This window comes from Canis aureus, chromosome 14, assembly GCF_053574225.1.
Source record: "Canis aureus isolate CA01 chromosome 14, VMU_Caureus_v.1.0, whole genome shotgun sequence".
Lineage (NCBI taxonomy): Eukaryota > Metazoa > Chordata > Mammalia > Carnivora > Canidae > Canis > Canis aureus.
Window position 1 is genome coordinate 6,280,224 of NC_135624.1, and position 21,234 is coordinate 6,301,457.

A 21,234-nucleotide genomic window follows, 5' to 3' on the forward strand; every position below is an offset into this window, starting at 1 on the left:
GAAGCTATGTTTCATTCACCTCATTTCTATCTAGCACTTAGCAATGCCTGGCACATTGTAAACCCTCAACATTGACATGTGAACAAAAGACTTAAAATTGATTTATTTTATTTATTTTTTTTACTTTTTTAAGATTTTATTTATTTATTTATGAGAGACAGAGAGAGGCAAAGACATAGGCAGAGAGAGAAGCAGGCTCCCTGTGGAGAGCACAATGTGAGACTTGATCCCAGGACCCCAGGATCACAACCTGAGCCAAAGGCAGACGTTCAACCACTAAGCCACCCAGATACTCTGATTTATTTTATATTTGTTTAACAAATGCGTATAAAGTACCAGATATTCCAAGTGCTTTGAAAAAAATTAACTCATTTAATTTTAGTAAAAATGCTGTGAGACATAAGACTGCCATTAAGCATGGTTTACAGATAGGGAAAGTGAGGCAGAGTTTAGTTACTGATAGAGCTGAGATTCGAACCTAGATAATCAGGTCTGGATCTTGACTGGTAGCTACTATGCTATGCTGCCTCTCTTATCCAGCTGACTGGGCTTGCCTATGTATCCAGGTGAGTGGAAACCATAAAAAATTCTGGAAGAATCCAGAAGAGAGATACTTTTCATAAAGGCTCTTTTATGTCAAAATAATGAAGGCTGCATTTGCGTGCAAAGGAGTGAGGCTAGCATGAAAATGTGGAGATGTGGCAAAAAAACACAAAAATAAAAACAAAGCAAAACATCCAATCAACCACACAAACAAATCTAAACCTTTTATTCATGTGTTTGAAAACTATGGCAGAGACAAGAGAATGTTCTGTACTGCAGTGGGGCGATTGGATGGTGGTCAGAAATGTGGCTGGTAGAGGCATCTCTTTTCTGTAGTAGCACATTTTCACTAATCTTCCAGGTAATGTGTTGGTGTTGTGGTTGCCAAGACAATAACAAAAGTGCATTAGAAGAACAACTATGGAAGCAAGGCTACAAGCTATGGAGGGGTGGTGGTTCAAGGATGGTCCAGGTATACTACATGCTGCTGTCCTTCTGCACGGGACAGCCGCATGCCCTTTGCTCCTCTCAGTGTCAGCACCTTAGGTCCCTCCTCAGAGTGGAGGGTCCGCTCCTGTTCTTTGAGAGGATGCTAAACCCAAGGTGATTTCTATCTGTTCCAGGGTCCAGTTTCCCCCACCACTCATGGTGTTTCTTTCCCCTCATTCACTCCCAAGGTGGGGCAGGTTTGGTGGGGGAGGGTGGTCACGTTGAGTTGCCTGTGTCAGCAGGTGCACAGCACAACCAAGATCGTTATGGCCTTCTGTTTATCATCACCCCTTTTGCGTCTGAGTGTCATTGCCACTCAGACTACTCATCTGCCTATGGCAGATGTGCCACCTTTTCCTGGAGAACATTCCATTTGAATATCTTTGCTTATGCTGGTCTCTAGCTCTATACTTACTCACAGTTACATCTACATAAGTCTGACTATGCTTGGTAATATTTCTAGGTTCCCCGAGACAAGAGGCTGCTGTCTGTAAGCAAAGCAAGTGACAGCCAAGAAGAACAGGATAAAAGGTATGGTGTTATGTAAAGGAATATGCCTGGCTCCCCAAATAACTCTTTTTCTGTATTTTTGAAAACAACAGCATTAAACTATAATTTTTGCTTTTGAGAGGAGATGGGATCAAGGAGTTTAGCCTCTTCTGTCTTTTAGTCTGGACCCAAACTGTATCTCTTAGTAGGGAGAGCAAATTGCATATTTTGGTTGTGCATTCAAAGGGTCATCAGCAGGTTCTTGATATATCCTATCTTCTTTCAAGAAGGCTGAAAATCTGTGGTTAGAGGTGAAACGCTGGCAAGTTTGCCAGGGCAAACTTTTCTGATCATTCCCATGGCTGGATAATTGTAATCAAGTCCCTGAGGGAGTGAGCCATGTAGAAATTGCTTTTGATGAGTGGGAGAGGAAGGAGATTGGACTGTTTCTCCCTCCAGGAGGCAGCTGGTAGAGAGCCATGAGTAGCAGCAGACACCATGAGGGTGCAGGGTCAAGAAAGATGTTAGGAGATCATTATGTGACCCCCACCTTTCCTGCAACCCTGAATTAAGAACCAATTGAGAAACAAGATGCAGACAGATTGAAATTAAAAAGGAAAAAAAAATCAGTTTTATTTCTGATTAAGCCAATGGAGAATGAGATTTTTGAATCCAGTTTGCAAGGTGTCCATCCTGATTTAGATATGTCTACTCACCCAATCTCAGGCAGGTCTCCAGGTCTCCCTGAAGGGACAGGCCACCATGGTATGGCAGTGGTGACTGGAGTTCTCTCTCTTCAGTCAGGGTAATCCAGACCTAAACAGGGAACAGGAGGGATTGAACCTCCTCACTCAGCTGCTTCTCCCAGACCCACCAATCAGATGTCTCCCTCTTCTGCTGAGGAATGGGGAGAAGCCACAGTGTTTTTCTCTTGGTGGTTCTTTTATATGGGAATATGAAGCCAGGAGAAATGAAATCCCCTGCTAGCACATACATTGGAATCTTACCTGACCTTGAGAGGAACTGCTTGTGACATGATGATCTTGTTAATGACTACCACCCAGCAGCTCCGGGCTGTGCATCACCCCCAAAGTACATCCTCAGCAGAGATTAAGCTGTCTGCATCTGATTTACAGTTTCAGAGGGATCTTCTGATGCTCCATAGTGTCTTTGGGGCCGTGGGCTCTAGTTAGTAGCCCACAGGGAGAAAGAGCCTGACATTCTTCAGGTCCTGTGGCTTTTCCTCCATTTAGCCAGTATTTATTAAGCTAAGTGTGTCCTGTCTGTTAAATCGTATACCAGTATCATAGAAGAGTCAGGGGAAAACATGTTTGAAGATATGTGCTCTGTCTGTATCATAAAGGACAAAAGAGACCATTTTTCGTAAAAGCATCTTTTAGAACAACATTAAAGGGTGACAGCCCCTCATTTTATTTTTTTAAGATTTTATTTATCTCTTCATGAGAGACACAGAGAGAGGCAGAGCCATAGGCAGCAGGGAGCCTGATGTGGGACCTCGGGATCACGCCCTGAGCCGAAGGCAGACGCTCAACTGCCGAGCTGCCCAGGCGTCCCAGCCCCTCGTATTTTAATGGTTATTTTTGTGATTTCAGTGGAGCACCTTCAAAAACACTGGCAGTGAGATGTAGACAAAACCGCCTTGTATAGACTAATTATGACTGAGACTTCTGGTTGAATTTAATTTGGAAGGATATCATTTGGTCTGCAATGTATTTTCATGAATTAAGGTGCCATGTGCTAGCATGATATCATTACAACTGTCTGTATATAGAAGTTGGTACATGGAAAAATAACTGAAAATCTTGATGGCATGATCCAAAATTTCTAAAAAGTATTTTTAATGCACTATTCTTAGCATTGCATTTTTCTCGTATTACAATATTCTGTTCAATTTTAAATTCTATTGCAGGTGATTCAGTAGATCCAAATAATTCTTACTTTGTTCTAATCATCCATTTTTTGGACATCTTTCTGAAGTTCTTGAGCCTCTAAAACTACCGTTCTACCAAGGCGGGTACACATTGTAGGATGATGCTGCATCTAATATTCCCGTATATGGTAATGACGATTTGACTAGGTTTATACAATTCTATAGTTCACTAATAATTGTTTATTTTTATTTTTTAAAGATTTTTATTTATTTATTCATGAGAAACAGAGAGAGAGGCAGACATAGGCAGAGAGAGAAGCAGGCTCCATGCAGGGATCTCCATGCGGGACTTGATCCAGGGGACTCCAGGATTGTGCCCTGGGTTGAAGGCAGGCGCTCAACCGCTGAGCCACCCAGGCGTTCCACTAATATTTGTTTATAAGAATGCCCCAAATATTTTGACTTGTGTTTTGCATGAATTTAAAGACCTAATAAATTTGGCCTGAAATGGAGTTAGTGAACTTTGAATATTTTGTCAAAGGCAGTAAGTCTGTGTTTGTGTAAAGTCCAGAGGAGCGGAACTGGACACTTGCTTTGGTAGCTAATCAATGTAGACCAGCTCCTTTTACATCCAACTTATAGGACATTATCCACAAATATTAATAGTTAATCCTCCACGAAAGAGTCTGAGGTAAAATTAGTTTGGGAAATTCTGGGTTATAATTAAACAGGTGAAGGAATGCCTGGGAGCGTTTACTGTGTTACGTTTGTGGCCCACAACAGGATAGCTTTGTTATGGCAATTTTTAAAAAAATACTGATTTTGTCATAGAGTCTTTTCTTTGAGGAACATCTATTAACATTCTATGCAGTGTTCTAAACAATGGAGTTTAGGAAATGCTGACATAAATGGGTGGTCTGGATTTGGCATCATCTAGCTAACTGGACTCAGGTTAAACATAATTTCTAAATTTTTGCTGTGTCTTATATACGGAGTCATGTTATTGCTATGACCATGGAAGCAGGTTAGTACTTAAAGCAGGATGTTTGTAGACTTGCCATTTTATACTTTAAAGGATTACTTTCTAGAATGATTTCTACAGATTTGTGACAGGCTCCAAGAAGTTTCAGTATTTTTCTGTTGGCTCTGTTCATGTGAAGCCATGTTTTCCTCAAGCTTCATTCACGTTGAGGATTTGTCTGAGAAATCAAGGCTAAAACTACATAGTCTTGCTTGACAGGTAAGCTCAGAGGAGTCAGGAGAGATTAATTCTGGGAAGAAACAATTTTATTCAAGTATTTTTCTATGAGAGATGCCAGTTAGCCGCAGAAATCACACTAATTTAAAAGAAAAAAAAAAACAGACATTGGAGACAGGACTCCATGCAAAATATGTATTTTTTCTCCATATCATTTAGAATAATCTATAAATAAGTGAGAGGTGACCCCAAATTTAACTGACTGCAGGGACTTTGCTAGTAAAATCGTTGTGCTATTAACAATACTCTTCCATTGACGGATTTCTCTTTGCTATTGCTGTCTCCCAGAATTCTATAGTATAAATGGAAAGTATTTTATTCCAGCCTGGTGAGAATGAATTTTCCAAACCCTCTCCTTTCTCGCTGTACCAGTCAGGAGGTCTGAGATCTGAGAGATCTTGTTTTACATAAGCCCAAGTTATACCACCACTGTTCCTCAAGTCGTGAAAGCCATTCAATGAAGAGGATATCAATGAGCCCATGTTGTTTCTCAATTTAGTGAAAATATCTTAATGATAAATTCTCATTGCCTTTTTTTTTCTACAAGGAGGTTAACCCACAGAACTGTGAAAAATATTCTTCCCACTGCCCCCCTTTAAATTATTGTCTTCCCCTCACCCTTTTAAAAAAGCTATTTTATAACTTTTTCCTTTGAAAGTTTTCAAACATATTTAGGTGTCTCATACCCATCCAATTCTCCAGATTCAGCAGTGGTAACTTTTTGTTATATCTGCTTAATTTCTACCTTTCTTTTCTTTCTTCTTCTTCTTCTTCTTTTTTATTAATTGCAGTAATCTTTAAAATAAGTTCCTGTCATCGTGTCATTTCATCTTTAACTACTTCTCATCTGTATCTCTAAATAAAAAGGATGTTTTATAGCATAATCCAAAATCATTATCACATCTAACTAAATGAACGATACTTCCTTAATGTCACCTAACTCCCAGTCCATATTCAATTGCCTCAAAGATCCTATTGTCTCATAAATGCCTTTTTGGTTTTTCAGATCAAGATCCAAACAAGATCTACTCATCCTATTTGTTATAACTTTCAAATCTTTTAATCTAGAACAAGCTTCCCATTCTCTTTTCTTTTTTTCATGCCTCTAATTTATTGAAGAAACCAGGTCAGTAAGATGTACTACGTTGTGTTTGTATGATTGTTTCCTTTTGATGTTGTTTAAGTCATTCTTCTAGAGTCCTGTAATTTCGGAGAGCTGGGAATTAGATATAAAGACTTGCTTAAATTTAGGGTCACCTTTTTTTCTCCCCAATTGCACTTTATAGGTGGATTGATTGCATAGTACTACGAAACACATGCCCTACTTCTATTGATGTGCAAAGATCCTCTGCATTCCATTGTAAAATTCACCATCAACTTTTCCCCTAATGGCATTAACATCTACCGATTATTGCTTGTATCAGTTATTTTATTAGGAGTTGCAAAATGGTGATTTTTCTAATTCTGTTATGTTGTGTGTGGGGGCGTGGGTTTCACCATGCAGAAACTGTCTTGGCACCAGTGAAGCCCAGGGTAATTTGAGTGGAGGAGAAAACCGAGTGCAGGTCCTAAAGACTGTTCCAGTGAACCTTTCCCTAAATCAAGACCACCTGGAGAATTCAAAACGAGAACAGTATAGCACAAACATCTCTGAGAGCCCAGCCATCATCCCCGTGTCAGGAATCACAGTGGTGAAAGCTGAAGATTTCACACCTGTTTTCATGGCCCCACCGGTGCACTATCCCCGGGGAGATGGTGAGGAACAACGTGTGGTTATCTTTGAACAGACTCAGTATGGCGTGCCCTCCATGGCCAGCCATAGCACCTACCTCAAAGATGACCAGCGCAGCACCCCGGACAGCACTTACAGTGAGAGCTTCAAGGATGGAAACACTGAGGTGAGTACCTGGCGCTGTCATCTGTAGCCAGAACCTAAACCCAGAGACCCCAGCTAATTTTGTTTCTGTTTGCTTTTTAAGTGGGATAGATTAATTAAACTGTGAGTGGGGTTTAAAAAAAATGTGTCTGTATCTTTATAAAAAGGTTTTAATAAATCTTTGATCTATGTGTGCGGAGGAGTATTTCTATTTTTCTTGACCCCTGGATGCCTGCGTGACTTAGTTAATCATCCGACTCTTAATTTTGGCTCAGATCATGATGTCAGGGTTGTGAGATTGAGCCCCACATTGGGCTCCGCACTAAGTGTGGAGCCTGCGTATGATTCTTTCTCTCTTCCCTCTGCCCCTGCCCCACACCCTGCTGGCATGCTGTCTCACTCTCTCGAAAAATAAAATAAAATAAAATAATAAAAATTTTTCTTGACCCTTAAATGATATTTCGTTGTTTTAGTTTTAGTCTTGAAATTAAATATTTATGAGGAATGAAGAGATGTTTGTGTGGAAACTTCCTACTTTGTAAAGTTTTTCTAGTTTTAACCTTCCAAGTGGTAGCTGAAAGTGTTCCCTATGCATTTTTGAAAGAGTGTAACTCTTTAAGACCTAGTGTGATGAGATACTCAAGAAGGAATCTGTATTATCATAATCAAGTGTGTATATGTATACCTTTTATACTTTACAGATAGAAACCACATATTCTTTTCACATGTCTGTAGAACTTACACAAACAAGATTCTCTGATTGTTTTTTTTTTTAATTTTTAAAGTTTTTAAAAAAGATTTATTTATTTGCTTTAAAGAAGGAGGAGGGGGGCAGAGGGAGAGAGAACCTCCAACTGATTCCACACTAACTGTGGAGCCTGGTTTGGTGTTCTAGCTCACGATCCTTAACCGACTAAACCGTCCATTCGCCCCCTGCTTGTTTGTTTTAAATTCACAAGTTTTAAGTGAAGTTTGAAAGTTTTGATTAATTGTATATAATGTCAGAATCCATAGATATTTCCCTCACCCTTAAAGTTTTCTTGACCCCCTGCATGTGAAACCTCCTCCTCTCTCTGGCTCTGGGCAAGCACTGATCTGCCTTCTGTCTATAGTTTCACTTTTTCTTTTACTTTTTGAGTTGCTGTTTTGTTGCTTGTTTTAAAAGCTTATTTTGTTTCCTTGCTAAATAGTGGTAAGCTGTATTACAGTCTGTTGATCTGTTCACCAATTAATTAACAGATTTGGTTGCTTCTGGTTTTGGCTAGTTTAAATAATGGGGCTGTGAACGGTCCTACATATGCTTTCATGTGGACGTGTGCTTTTGTTTCCTAGGTAAATACCTAGGACTGGAATTGCTGGATCATGTGGTAAATGTGTGTGTAACTTTATAAGATACTGCTGTACAGCATTTCAAGGTGGCTGTACCTTTTACCTTCCCACTAGCAGTATATGTGGGTTCCCATTTGCCTTATCCTTGCCCAAACTTGGTTGGTCATTCTAACGGGCTATTTTAGTGGATATGTGATGGTATCTCATTGTGGTTTGAATTTTCTCTTCTTTCATGTGTAGTGATGTTGAACATCATTTCATGTGCCATGTTTGGTCATTCTTATAACTTCTTCTATGAAATATCTTTTGAAATATTTTGCCCAATTTTTAAATTGGGTTATCTGTCTTCCTTTAATTAAGAGTTCCTTAAATAATGTGAAGTCAATTACATGTTTTACAGTCTGGTAGCCTTTTTGTTTTTTTAACTATGTCTTTCAAAAAGCATCAGTATTTAATCTTGATGAAGTACATTTAATCTTTTTTTTTTTTCTTCTGTAGTTGATGGCTTTTGATGTATTGCTTGAGAAATCTTGGTCCAACCCAATGTTGCAAAGATTTTCTCTTGCTTTTTTTCTTCCAAGGCTTTTAATAGTTTTATCTCTCACATATAGTTTATAATCCATCCTGAGCTAACTTTTGTAACTTTCATAATGGCATAATGGAACGGTCAAGGTCCATTTGTGTGTGTGTGGTATCTATATCCAGTGGGTCTAGCACCATTTGTTAGAAAGACAGTCTTGTCTCCATGTAGTTGCCTTGGGATCTGGTGTAATCTTGAATTAGTTCTCTAATGTTTGACCTAGAATTCTTAACGCATTTTTTTTTTAATTGGTTCATGTCAGCTTCTTTGACACTTAGGAGCAATGCCTCTGTATTTGAGATGAGGGTCATAGCCTTCCCATTTTTTCTGTCTACCTAGGACAATAAAAGACAATGGCAAAAGGCGAAACTCATGGTTCCTAATTTCTTAAAGAGGAGTTAGTGTGGTGGCAGTGTGCCAAGTGCTTGCAGCCTGTTGCCCACTTAGTTACCATTGGGACAAAATGCAGCTACCTCATATTGAGATTGCATCCCAAATAATATTTAAAAATAATAAACATTTGATGGGCCTACTTACTATATGCTGGACATCATTCTGAGTGAAATATACTCATTTAATCCTGGAGAAGTCCCTATGAGGAATGAACTATTTTTGTCATCTCTATTTTCCAAGTGAGGAAACTGAGGCACAGAGAACCTACCGATGTCCATGGTCATATTGCAGTAAGTGGCAGAGATGCGACTCATCCCAAGCTATCAGGCTCCAGGAACAATGTCCTTACCGATTATCTCTACACTCTTAAAGAAGACTGTGTGGGGTCTTCTAATCCTCAGTAGTTCCTTTCCTTTTTTTTTTTTTTTTTAAGATTTTATTTATTTACTCATGAAAGACACAGAGAGAGAGGCAGAGACATAGGCAGAGGGAGAAGCAGGCTCCCTGTGGGGAGCCCTATGTGGGGCTAGATCCCAGACTCTGGGATCACACCCTGAGCCAAAGGCAGGTGCTCAACCATGAGCCACCCAGGCGTCCCAGTAGTTCAATTCCTAAACATTTTTTTTTTTTTTTTAAACTGAGTGTCCTTTATCAATGTCATTACACCTTTCTTATCTTTCAGATGGGGGAAGAAGAGCAAAGGGACTAGCTCTCTGCAGTGTTGGCAGGGAGTTAGGTAGATAGGCTGCTCTGGTAGCCCTTCTTCTTCGGGCACCAGCCATTCCTGAATTCCTGTTGTATTCTCTGAAATTGGGGAAAAGCAAAGTGAGACAAGATAAATTCCCTGCCCTTAAGAGGCTGCCATATTTCTTGAGTTCTGGTAGCTTTATAATCAAACTTTTAATGTCCTTGTAATAAAAAATATTGTCTTAAACTTAGCTTTCTTAGCTTCCTGGGCCATATTGCTTGAAATAGTTAATAGCTGGAGTGCTTCTGCAGGAAATGCAAATTACTCCACATGGGAATGTCAGGCTCATGCTTTTTCACTAAAAGTTTGCCACTGATGTTTTTCTCACCAGGTGTGGAAATATTCCATTAGTCACAGAAGAGCCCATGGATGTGGCCCAATGTCAACAGAACCATCAAGCTGTTTGGGGGGTGTGTTATCAGTTGTGTTTGTGTTGTAGATAAGGAGGCCTGTGAAAGGAAACTATTGTGTTTGGGTTTTATTTGGAAGTAGATGAGAAAGTAACTTACCAGAAACTCAGTGTGAAGACTGTTCTCACTAAATTTGGTTTAGCTGCCCTCTTAGCTTTGGAAATCAGTGTTTATTTTGCATATTTTATTTAAATCTGACATAAATTAAATCATGGCATTCCTAACTGGTTGTAAGATTAGGTGAGTTCAGAGTAATTTCACCAAGTGAATTTCAGTAAGAAAAGCTTGTCTAAAATCTAGTACTTCTTTTAGGCAAGCTATTAAAATGTTTGGATTCTTGTTGGATTGGCAAATTTCATTTCTTTTTTAAAAATTTATTTGAGAGAGAGAAAGGAGAGAGGGAGAGCCATCATGAATGAGGGGAGGGGCAGAGAGAGAGGGGGAGAGAGAGGGAGATAAGCAGACTCCCTCCTGAGCACAGAGCTGTAGGGCCCTATCTCACAACCCCAGACCACGACCTGGGCCAAAATCAAGACTTGGGCACCTAAATGACTGAGGTACCCAGCCACCCCAACAAATTTCATTTTTTATTAGAGACTGATTCTTCTGTATGTGTGTATCAGAGAAGGGAGCAGTTTGGCTCAACTCAGGTTGGGATTTTTTTCTTAAGACAGTGGTAGCATTAAAAAGTTCTTTAATGGATTGGGCAGCCCCCGTGGCTCAGCGGTTTAGTGCCGCCTTCAGCCCAGGGCCTGATCCTGGAGACCTGAGATTGAGTCTGCTCCCTGCATGGAGCCTGCTTCTCCCTCTGCCTGTGTCTCAGCCTCTCTCTCTCTCTCTCTCTCTCTCTCTCTGTGTCTCTCATGAATAAATAAATAAAATCTTAAAAAAAAATTGAAAAAAAGTTCTTTAATGGATTGATTTTAGGGAATTTGATTTACATTTTATTGTACAGCTCCTTTGTAAAAAACATTTGGTAAATGTTTACTACTAGTGTTAGGTGCTGTGCTAGATGTTGGAGTAGAGGACAGAAGGAAGGATGCTTTGATTTTTATCCTCTAGAAGCTTACTATCTGTCTATATCTGTGAAGAGAAATAATGATAGTTGCCATTTATTTTGTAGTACTGTGTGCCAGCCACTGTGGCTTACACATTTTATTTCTGATCCTTACTATAATTCCAAAAAGATGTTATTGTTTCCGTCTTACTGATGAAAAGATAGAAGTTCAGAGAAGTTAAGAAACTTGCCAAAGGTCACACAGCTAATAAGTAAAGGAGTATAACTGATAAATACAATCAGGGAGGTATTAACACCTAGGATGTTTTTAGGAAACATGTAAATATTAAGACATGGAAGGAAGAGTTTGTATAGAAAAATTATCTATATAGTCATAATAAAAATCAAAATAGAGGAACATCTGGGTGGCTCAGCGGTTAAATGTCTGCCTTTGGCTCAGGATGTCATCGTGGGGTCGCGAGTCCTGCATTGGACTCCTTGCAGGGAGCCTGCTTCTCCCTCTACCTATGTGTCTGCCTCTTTCTGTCTGTGTCTCTCATGAATAAATGAATAAAATCTTAAAAAAAAAAAAGAATCAAAATAGAAGGAAGAATTTTATTCTATACTGTGATTTTGTGTCAGTTAACATTAGTTTGTCTAGTTTTGTGAATAAAGGAGCACTAAGATCTCAGTGATTTAATACACTCAAAGTTTATTTCTTGTTAATAATAATTCTGATACATGTCTGCAGACCTCTTTTCTTGTTAGTGACTCGGAAATCCAAATTCCCTCCTTTTTATGACATTACCATCTCTAAATGTGGCTTCTGAGTCACCCTTACTGGGGAAGTGAGATCATAAGATTGCAGACTGACTTGCAAACACTTTGACCTGGAAGTGACATGGGCCACTCTTGCTCATATGTTATTGGCTAGAACTAGTCACAGGGTCTTAACTAACTGCAAGGGGGCTGAGAAGTTCAGTCCTGCTGTGTACTCAGGAAAAGAACTATATATGGGCAAGCACCAGATATTTCTACCATGCATTTCATAATTCAACCCCTGGCATATTATTTGTCAAATTAGCATAGTTTCTAGAGAATCCTGAAATGAAAGCAAAGAATGATCATTTGTCATACTCAATAGACATATAATGGTTAGTCTATTGATTTTATATTCATCAGCAGACTGATACTAGAAGTTAGCCTGAATTTAAGCCCTGTCCAGCATGATTAATTTTTAACTGGGAGTTCATTTCCTTCCACATATTTAAATAATAAAACCTTAGTAAGATAGGATGTATTACACACACACACACACACACACACACACACACAATGGAATAATAAGCAATCATAAAAAAGGGCGTGATCTTGTCATTTGCAGCAAAGACCTAGGGGGTATTATACAAAGTGAAATAAGTCATTTCAAGAAAGACGAATACCATATGATTTCACTCATGTGGAATCTAAAAACAAAACAAATGAATAAACAAAAGCAGAATCAGACCTATAAATACAAAGAACAGACTGATGGTTGGCAGAGGGAAGACAGGTGGGGGATGGGCAAAATGAGTGAAGGGGAGTGTGAGATACAGGTTTCTAGTTATGGAATAAGTCGTAGAGATAAAGGGCTAGCGTAAGGAATATCATCAGTGATATTGTAAAAGTGTTGTATGGTGACAAATGGTAGCTACATGTGTGATGAGAGTGGCAAAATGGAGAAAAGTTGACTCACTATGTTATACACCTGAGACTAATATAACGTATGTCAACTATACTAAAAAAATTTTTTAAAAAAATCTTAATGTGGAATCAAGTACTAAATTGGAACATAGCTTCACTTGTGATTAATACACTTGATTTTACTATGTTTATTGTAAACATATGACATAGTGCATATGTTACTATCAGACTTCTATCATTTTATTATATCAGTTTGTTTTTGGATCAAGCAAAATCTTGGAAAATCTCTAGTGTATATATTTTATACTTTAGGAAGATTTAGATTTCTCTATGTGTAGTGAAATTTGATGAGATTGGATGAACCATTATTCAGATTCGTAGTAGTCATCTTCCCACCTCATGAATATCATGGCTATGGAAAACCCTCATCTGTTGCAGCTGGTACTTTGCAGCACCATTTGATGCTTTGATCACTCCTTCTTCTTTAAAATGCTCTTGGCTTCATGTCTACAGCTTCAGTTATCATGTATATACTAAAAACTTACACATTTTTTTCTCTAGCCCAGTTCTCTTCTCTTTGCTCCAGACCTTTATATCCAACTGCCTGTGACTCTCCACCTATCCCAAAACTGATTTATAATCTTTCCTTGTCTTTTCCACCTTAGTTGGTAGCATCAGCATCTTGGTTTCTTAAGAAACTAGGATATTTGCTTGATATTCTGCTCTCCTTCATCATACATGGTCAATTATGTCAGTATTACTGTTTTTTTTTTTTTAAGATTTTATTTATTCATTCATGAGAGACATAGAGAGAGAGAGAGAGGCAGAGACACAGGCAGAGGGAGAAGCAGGCCCCATACAGGGAGGCCGACATGGGACTCGATCCCGGGGCCTCCAGGATCCCACCCTGGGCTGAAGGCAGTGCTAAACCGCTGAGTCACCAGGGCTGCCCCCAGTATTACTTATTAAGTATCTCTCGAAGCCATCTAGTTTTCTTCATTCCACTTCCACCATGCTGGAACAATCTGTCATTATCTCTGCCTGTTTTTGTACACTGTACCAGGGATGCTGTTTTTGACATGCTTCTCTGATTGTATCACCACCGCATCACTTAAATCCCATTGCTTTTAGTTTTAATATCTAAATCTTTAACAGGTATAGAAAGCATTGTATATTCTGCTTCTCCTCTGCCTTTCCCATTTCATCTTGGACCTCTTTCCCCCTTATGCTTTCTGCTGTGGGCTCCATACAGTTCTGTGAACCTGATATACTTCCTCCTGCCTCAGGACCTTTGTACATGCTGCTCCGCGTTCTAGAATTGTGCTTTGTAATGCCATAGCTGCTAGCCATGTGTGGCAGTTACAATTAAATAAAATCAAGAATTTTAGTTTCTCAGTCCCACTAACTACCATTTTAAGTCCTTGATGTGAGCAGTACTACCACATTGGACAATGAAGATACAGAACACTTCCATCTTTACACAAAATTCTATTGGACAGCACTCTTCTAGAATATTCTTTGCCCCTTCCCTCATCCTTCTTCCTGTGTACTTACTCAAGGAAGCCCTCCCCATCCTCCCTTCTGTTCCCAGTAGAGTCAATTTTCTCTGTAACTAAGTCTCCCAGCTAAAGACCACCATGAACACATCTGTAAGCAGGATTACATTTATTTAGCCTGCTTCAGCAGGGGACCCTTAGGTCAGAAAGAGTGTTTGGGCTTACAGTGGGTAAGTGTAAGGAGGGATTACAGATGTGACTGTCAGCTCTGGACTGGATATAAGACATTGGGGCATCTCGGAAACTGGGTAACCATGGTTCAGGCGATGAGATGAGCAAAGCAGGACTGAAGATGCCTTTGCCAAGAAAGCAGCAGTCCCTCAGAAGGAAGACATGTTATTCACTTTTATAGCAGTGTGTGACTGTCTTCTGGGCTTCTGTTGGAATGTTGCTGTTGGCCTTGTCTGTGTGCCACTGGAAGTAGTACACCAAGACTGATTGTCAGTGGGACTCATTTTTATTTTCTCAGTTCCTGGAACTCTGTTGCTCTTTTCAAGTAATGTGTTTTCTCTGCTACACCAGAAGCTTCATGAGAGCAGAGGCCTCTTCTGGTTCACGTTGGTACCCGTAGCACCTAGGACACTGCCTGATACAAAGTAGATGCTTAGCCTTTATTGAAAGAGTGGATGAATGAATAAACGAATGATAAGACCTAAAAAAAATGTTGACTGATCACAGACCACCATTTCTGGAATCAGAAAGTATCTGATTTTCTGACAGTTGAAGAATCATTTGTCTTTTCACACTAGACTCTTAGCAGGTGTCTCTTTGCTCCCACCTAAGAAAAACACTAGAATTCTAATATTCAGAATTTAAACATAACATTCTAATATTGCCTGGTATCTCAAGTCCTTTCAGGGTAGTCTTTATTTATTTTTTTAAATATTTTATTTATTCACGAGACACACAGAGAGATAGGCAGAGACATAGGCAGAGGGAGAAGCAGGCTCCATGTGGGGAGCCTGATGCGGGACTTGATCCCAGGACCCCAGGATCACATCCTGAGCCGAAGGCAGACGCTCAACTGCTGAGCCGCCCAGGCATCCCTCAGGGTAATCTTTAAAATATGTTATACCTTCTTTACTATCATTTTGTCAGTCCGAATGAAGAAATGTATGGATGCATTATATCAGATCACGGTAAGGTATAGTGATGTTGGCTGTCTGCCTGCCTTTTGGCATCCTATGAATTATATTAAAAGTTTTCCAAATAGTTGGTAACTGTAATGACCCAAATGTTTCGGCTGTAATTCTCACCAAATCACGTAGGGCCATATGATCCGTCAATGTGATCAGATCTCATAAAGAACTGTGATGCTTTCCAGGTGGAATAATTTTTTTTTCTTAAATTATAAAGACAATATAAAAGAATTAAGGATAACATTTTAAGCTTGAAAAAAGTAGTATTCACGTTGGTAAGATGTCTACTATTTTTATTTTTTCATAGTTCTTATCCACATACATTCATGTTATTGGAGTAAGATTCTCTATTTTAATCAGCATATAGTTGATCATCTCTTTGAATCTGAACAATTGTGGTGTATCACACCTTCTTGCATCACCTGAGGGATTAGAATCATTGAATTTATTAGTCCAATATGTTGTAGTAGGCTAGTTAAGCCTTAGGCCTCAGAGTTCTATGGCATGGACAATAAATTCACTGAGGGCCATGTTTACTGATACTGGTTCATCATGTGTTGTTATGGGTTACTGCATATTCCTTCAAAGAACACCTTGGAAATGCATCTCCTCTGTCTTCCTTAAATGCCCTTTTCTTCATGCTCCCCTCCTACTCAAAAATTTCCTAATTCTTAACTATACTAAGCGTAAATACCTTTTCACAGATCAGCCTGTCCAGCAGAACTTTCTGCAGTGATGGAAATTTCCTTTATTCTCTCCAGTGTAGTAGCCAATAGCCATATATGTAGTAGCCAATAGACACATATGGCAATTTAGTATTTAAAATGTGGCTGGTTGCTTGAGAAACTAAGTGTTTAACCTAGATTTTTAGATCCTCTCTTCATACTCAAATCAGGCCTATGTCCTTGGCCCCATATATGAGCCACATTTATATCTATCATTTTGTCTTGACTCATGTTGGTCCCCTGGATTACTTTTTCTCTATTCCTTCAATTAATACAGCTTCTCTTGTAGCTTCCCGGGGTTAGAGCAATCTCCACAATTTCCACGAAATCTTCCTGTAATCTTGGTGATTTTCCTTTCCTGGCAATGCTCATTTTGTGTTTCTCCAACTAGGACACCTGAATGAATGAATGAATGAATGATTCAAAATAGACTTTCACATCTAGTCATTTGCTGTATTTTACTTCCATTTGTTCTTGTTGTTAATGTGAATTTACCTATCTCCTCCACCAGTATATCTCCTCAACTATATTTTTGAGGCCAGGACAGTGTTTTATATATTTTCTGTATTTCTCTGGGCACCATTCAGTTGGTGGAGCCCCAGAATATTCCCATTGCATGCTTTGTTGATTGGTTGTAAAAGAAACACAAATCTGTTATCTTTGATTCTTTGTCACAATTACTGAATCAGTCAAGTATTTGTGAAATGTTCCTAGGATGCACTTTGAAGGGCAAACCATTTGCTTGGATCCAGGGAATTTATAAGATTGCATAAAAAGAAGATCATATATATGTACATATAAACTGAATTCTAAAGATGGTGATTAGGGATTGTGAAGAAAATTTGGAAAATAGCTGAGTAACCCTTTCCTGAGAAGGAAACCTTCAAACTGCTAGTCAAAGGATGGAAGCTTATGGCTGGGAAATGAGAAGCAGGAAAGTTATTTCTTTGAAAGAGATCCTGCAAAAAGGTCACAGTGGGAGGACCAGGTGTTTGGGGTCAATCAAGTGCTTTTTCATTCTGTTATATTCACTTAAGAATCAAGAGTTGGGGCTTCTGTGCATCTGCTTTTGAAAGGGTTTTAAAATGTAACAAAGTGTATCCTACTTGCACCTAACAACAACTGGAGATCTCTGGATCCAAGCTTCATCATGTATAATACTAGGACTTAGAGTTTCCCTTAAAAGTTTTGTGTACAAAACTTACAATATTGTGATAATGACAGTCTTAGACAAGGGCACTGAATATGCACAAGTGATTACTATATAATAGAATTGAATACAGATAGAGCTTACTATGTACCAGATACTGTACTTAGTACTTCACATCTTTTATCACATTTATGCTTATCACTGCAAATGAGCATTTTATAGATGGAGAAAATCTGGCGCTTGCCTCAGTTTATACAGGTAGTGGGTAAGAGTTAGAACTTGATGCTAAGACAACCTTTCCCTAGAAACTCTGCCCCTAACCATTCTAAATACTGCCCTATGCTCTGTATGCATGTGGCCTCTCTGTAGTTAATGTTATAATAACTTAGAATTTGTGACTTTCGGAATAAGCATTGGAGATAATAGGAAATGGAAGCAATGTTTTATATGTTTGAAAAAATAGGTTCCAGTACCTACACACTTTCAGAACTCCTGTGGACATGTGAATATGGACATATGAATAATACACAAAGCACAAATGTCTTTTCTGTTAAGTATAATCCTCAATGTGCAGGTGATTTGCAAGTTCTGTGCACAAAGAGTAAGTAAATATTTTCATTGTAATTGAAAACAATACTAAAAAATGTATTATCTTTCTTTCTGAAGTGAGGATAAAACTGTTTGGACATATTTATTACTCCCCCCCCCCTTTTTTTTTTTTGCATGATGGCTTATGTATTTGTTTTAATTTTGATGACTTTTAAATTTTGCAGAAATTCCGGAGTGCTTCAGTTGGGGCTGAGGAGTACCTGTATGACCAGACATCAGGGTAGGTTATCAGGAGATGCCCCAAGAGACTAATGAACTGATCACACTTTAAATGTATCCCCAACTTATACTTTTGAACCTTTAAAACAAATTCTTTTCTCTATATAGTGACTTCTAAATTACTGTTTCCAATCTTGACCTATATTCTGAGGCCTATTCCCTTTTTCCGTTCTTCTGTTGGTTAGATATCCCTTCTTAGGTGGTTCTCTGAATCTCAGACACATGGACCTCCAACATAGTATGTGAATAATTGGAACTCTTTACCTTTCTTTTTCTTTTCTTCCTTCCTTCTCCACTTCTTTGATATCTGTTCTGCTTTTATTTCCTATTGTGGCTAATGATGCAACCATCCTCCAGTTACTCACCCTACAGGTGTAAAGATCTACCTGACTTTTTGCTACACTTTAATCACACTTGCCAAGTGCTAAATGTTCTTTTCTACGTGTCCTGTTCCTTGTAGCTTACTCTTATTCATATTCTGAACTGTTGTAATATAATTGATCTTCCTGCCAGCACTTTCTTTTCTCTTCTGTTCCACTTTGCACATAATTAGCTACCAGCTATCATACTGGTGCCTTCCATGTACAAGTAATGCAAAAGGTATGGGAATAAGATAGAACCTCTCCTTATAAGAAGCCCATAGACTTTTGGAGGGGACAAATATAGTGATGGGCAATTACAATTTGCTAAGTGATGAATCAGTCCTGCTACAGAGATACATAAACAGATAGCTGAGAAGACCTATGGGTCTGTGTGTGGTGGGGGTTAGGAGTGGTGGGGATGGGAAAAGCTTGCAGGAAGAGGGCATTGGAGCCAGGTGCTAAAGGATTGTGAGCAGGAGTTTTCCAGGGAAAGAAGGAAGATTAAGAACATTCTAGGTGGAGGGACCGGATGTTCAAAGGCTTTGGTCATGGTCATGCCCCATAGATAGAAGAGAGTGGCAAGAAATGAATTGATCTCTTTCGTTTCACAAAATTTATCAGTGATGTCACCATTTCAGACAGGATTAGACACAAATTACTCATGAAGGTGGGCAGGGCCCTCTATGTGCTGGTCCCTTTGTACTTTAAACCTTGTGTCCCACCATATTTCTCGCTCCTTTGCTTTTACATTTGTGGCCCTCTTCTATTCTCTCTGTTTCCACCTTCAGTTCTCCTGATCCTTTAGGATCTTGCTCCAGCCTCAGGCTCCCCAGTCATCCGCCCCAGATCAGCCAAGTCAGTTTCAGTGTGTGGTGTTTGTGAGTGGGAGGGGTGAAGTAGGGAACATAGAGTTCCAAGTCCCCTTCTAAAATGTAGAAATACATGTATAATTTAAATTATATATGCTATATAAACCCAGATTGCCATGTAATCAGCTATCAGGCTGGTAAAAAGAGCATTGATTGACCTACCAATCACTGGATCTATCTTTTCTTTCTGCTGCATTGTCCACTGGAGTGATCAAGTTTCTCACCCTTTCCTCACCTGTGAAATGAGGAAGGTGCTTTTATTTCCTGTGTTATGGATACACTTGGGGAGCATGAAACCCCCAAAATTATATTCAGAATGATTTCTGTTCCTATGTGCTTTTTTCCGGGGAGAAGGTTCACAGCTTTCTTCATGTTTTTTTGTTTTTTTGTTTTTTGTTTTGTTTTGTTTTTAAGGCAGCCTGTGCCCTAGACAAAGTTGCAAGCTGCTGGTCTAGGTGATTCCTAATATCCTGTCCAGGTCTCAAATTTTATGATTCAGTGGTTGTATTGAAATTGCTTTACAGGCAAAATAACAGTGAAATTGGTTCTGTCTTGAATGATTTATTTCCCACCATGTCCTAAGATATGTATTCCGGAATCAGCTCATGTGTAAGGTTGTTCTCATAAAAAGAGGAATATTATTGTGCCCTTCAAATTTCTTTCTCCTTATGGAAGTTACAAAAAATTAAACGTTGCAGAAATATTTAACCTAGAAAATAGGGGTCTCTCATAATCTTGTAAGTAGACCATTTCCAGAGGTGAACTTTGAGGCATTTTTACACCTAGCCTTTCAAAGACTATGAAATTAAAGAGCTAAGAAAATAGATAGGCCTAGTGAAGAGTTTCTGGTGATGAAGTGCACAAAGCATTGGTTATTGGATCATCACTATCAGCCATCCTGTAGTATAGCAGAAATACATATTTCTGAATCAACATATTGAACAAAAAAGACTCTGGTCTTTTTTGACCACAGTGGTCAAACCTGTTGACCAACGGTGGTTCTTACCTGTTGTTTATTTTAAGTAATTGATACATTCTTCAAAGTTGGGAAAATCAGTGCTTTTATTTTGTAAATTAAGTACTATTTTAAAAATATTAGGGAAATTGTGTAGAGCAGAGATTTGCAAACTTTTTCTACAATGGGTTAGATAGTGACTGTTTTAGATTTGACACACTATGCGTCACAACTACTAAACCCTGCTGTTGTAGTGTGAAAGTAGCTGTAGACAAGATCTAAATGAATGAACATAGCTGGGACGCCTGAGTGGCTTAGCGGTTGAGCGTCTGCCTTTGGCTCGGGGCGTGAACCTGGAGTTCCAGGATCGAGTCTCCCATCTGGCTCCCTGCATGGAGCCTGCTTTTCCTCCCTCTGCCTATGTCTGCCTCTCTCGCTGTGTCTCTTGTGAATAAATAAATAAAATCTAAAAAAAAAAAAAAAAAGAATGAACATAGCTTTGTTCCAATAAAACTTCATTTACAATAATAGGCAGGGAGCTGGATTTGACGAGTGGTCCATTATTGACAAACTCCTGATTTGGAGCAGTAGTGATCCTTTAATGAGTTCTTTTGCAGTCTTAAAATAGAAAACGAAATAAAAAAGCAACAGTCACTGTTATGGAACTAGATTCTCAACAGTGAGGGTCTGAGTTTTAGATTTTCACGTTTTGAAATGTTTTAAAGTGGGATATAGCTATTTGCGACATCTTAGTTATGCAAAAAAGACGGTTAAGTACAGGTATGAATTGAACAAAAGCTTTCACACATTTGGCTTGTTGCTAGGATGAAAGTGGCAAATTCTATCAATTCTTAAGCCTCAGGCATTACTGATTGCCACCCAAGACCTAACAGGTTCTCCTGGCATAGCCTTGCATAATTGGACAGGCACCTCGTGGACTTTCTCCCCTTCTAAACCATCATGT

The 21,234-nt window shown here is 39.0% G+C and overlaps 1 protein-coding gene across 5 annotated transcripts in view; it reads left to right on the forward strand.

The window, feature by feature from the left end:
- GRHL2 (grainyhead like transcription factor 2) overlaps window positions 1–21,234 on the forward strand; it is a 158,240-nt gene that overhangs the window by 51,204 nt on the left and 85,802 nt on the right. For all 5 annotated transcript variants that reach the window (XM_077846813.1, XM_077846810.1, XM_077846811.1 and 2 more), the window contains exons 3-5: window positions 1,496–1,563; window positions 6,175–6,568; window positions 18,030–18,085. In XM_077846813.1, coding sequence (XP_077702939.1) covers window positions 1,496–1,563; window positions 6,175–6,568; window positions 18,030–18,085 — 518 coding nt within the window. The remainder of the gene's footprint in view (window positions 1–1,495; window positions 1,564–6,174; window positions 6,569–18,029; window positions 18,086–21,234) is intronic.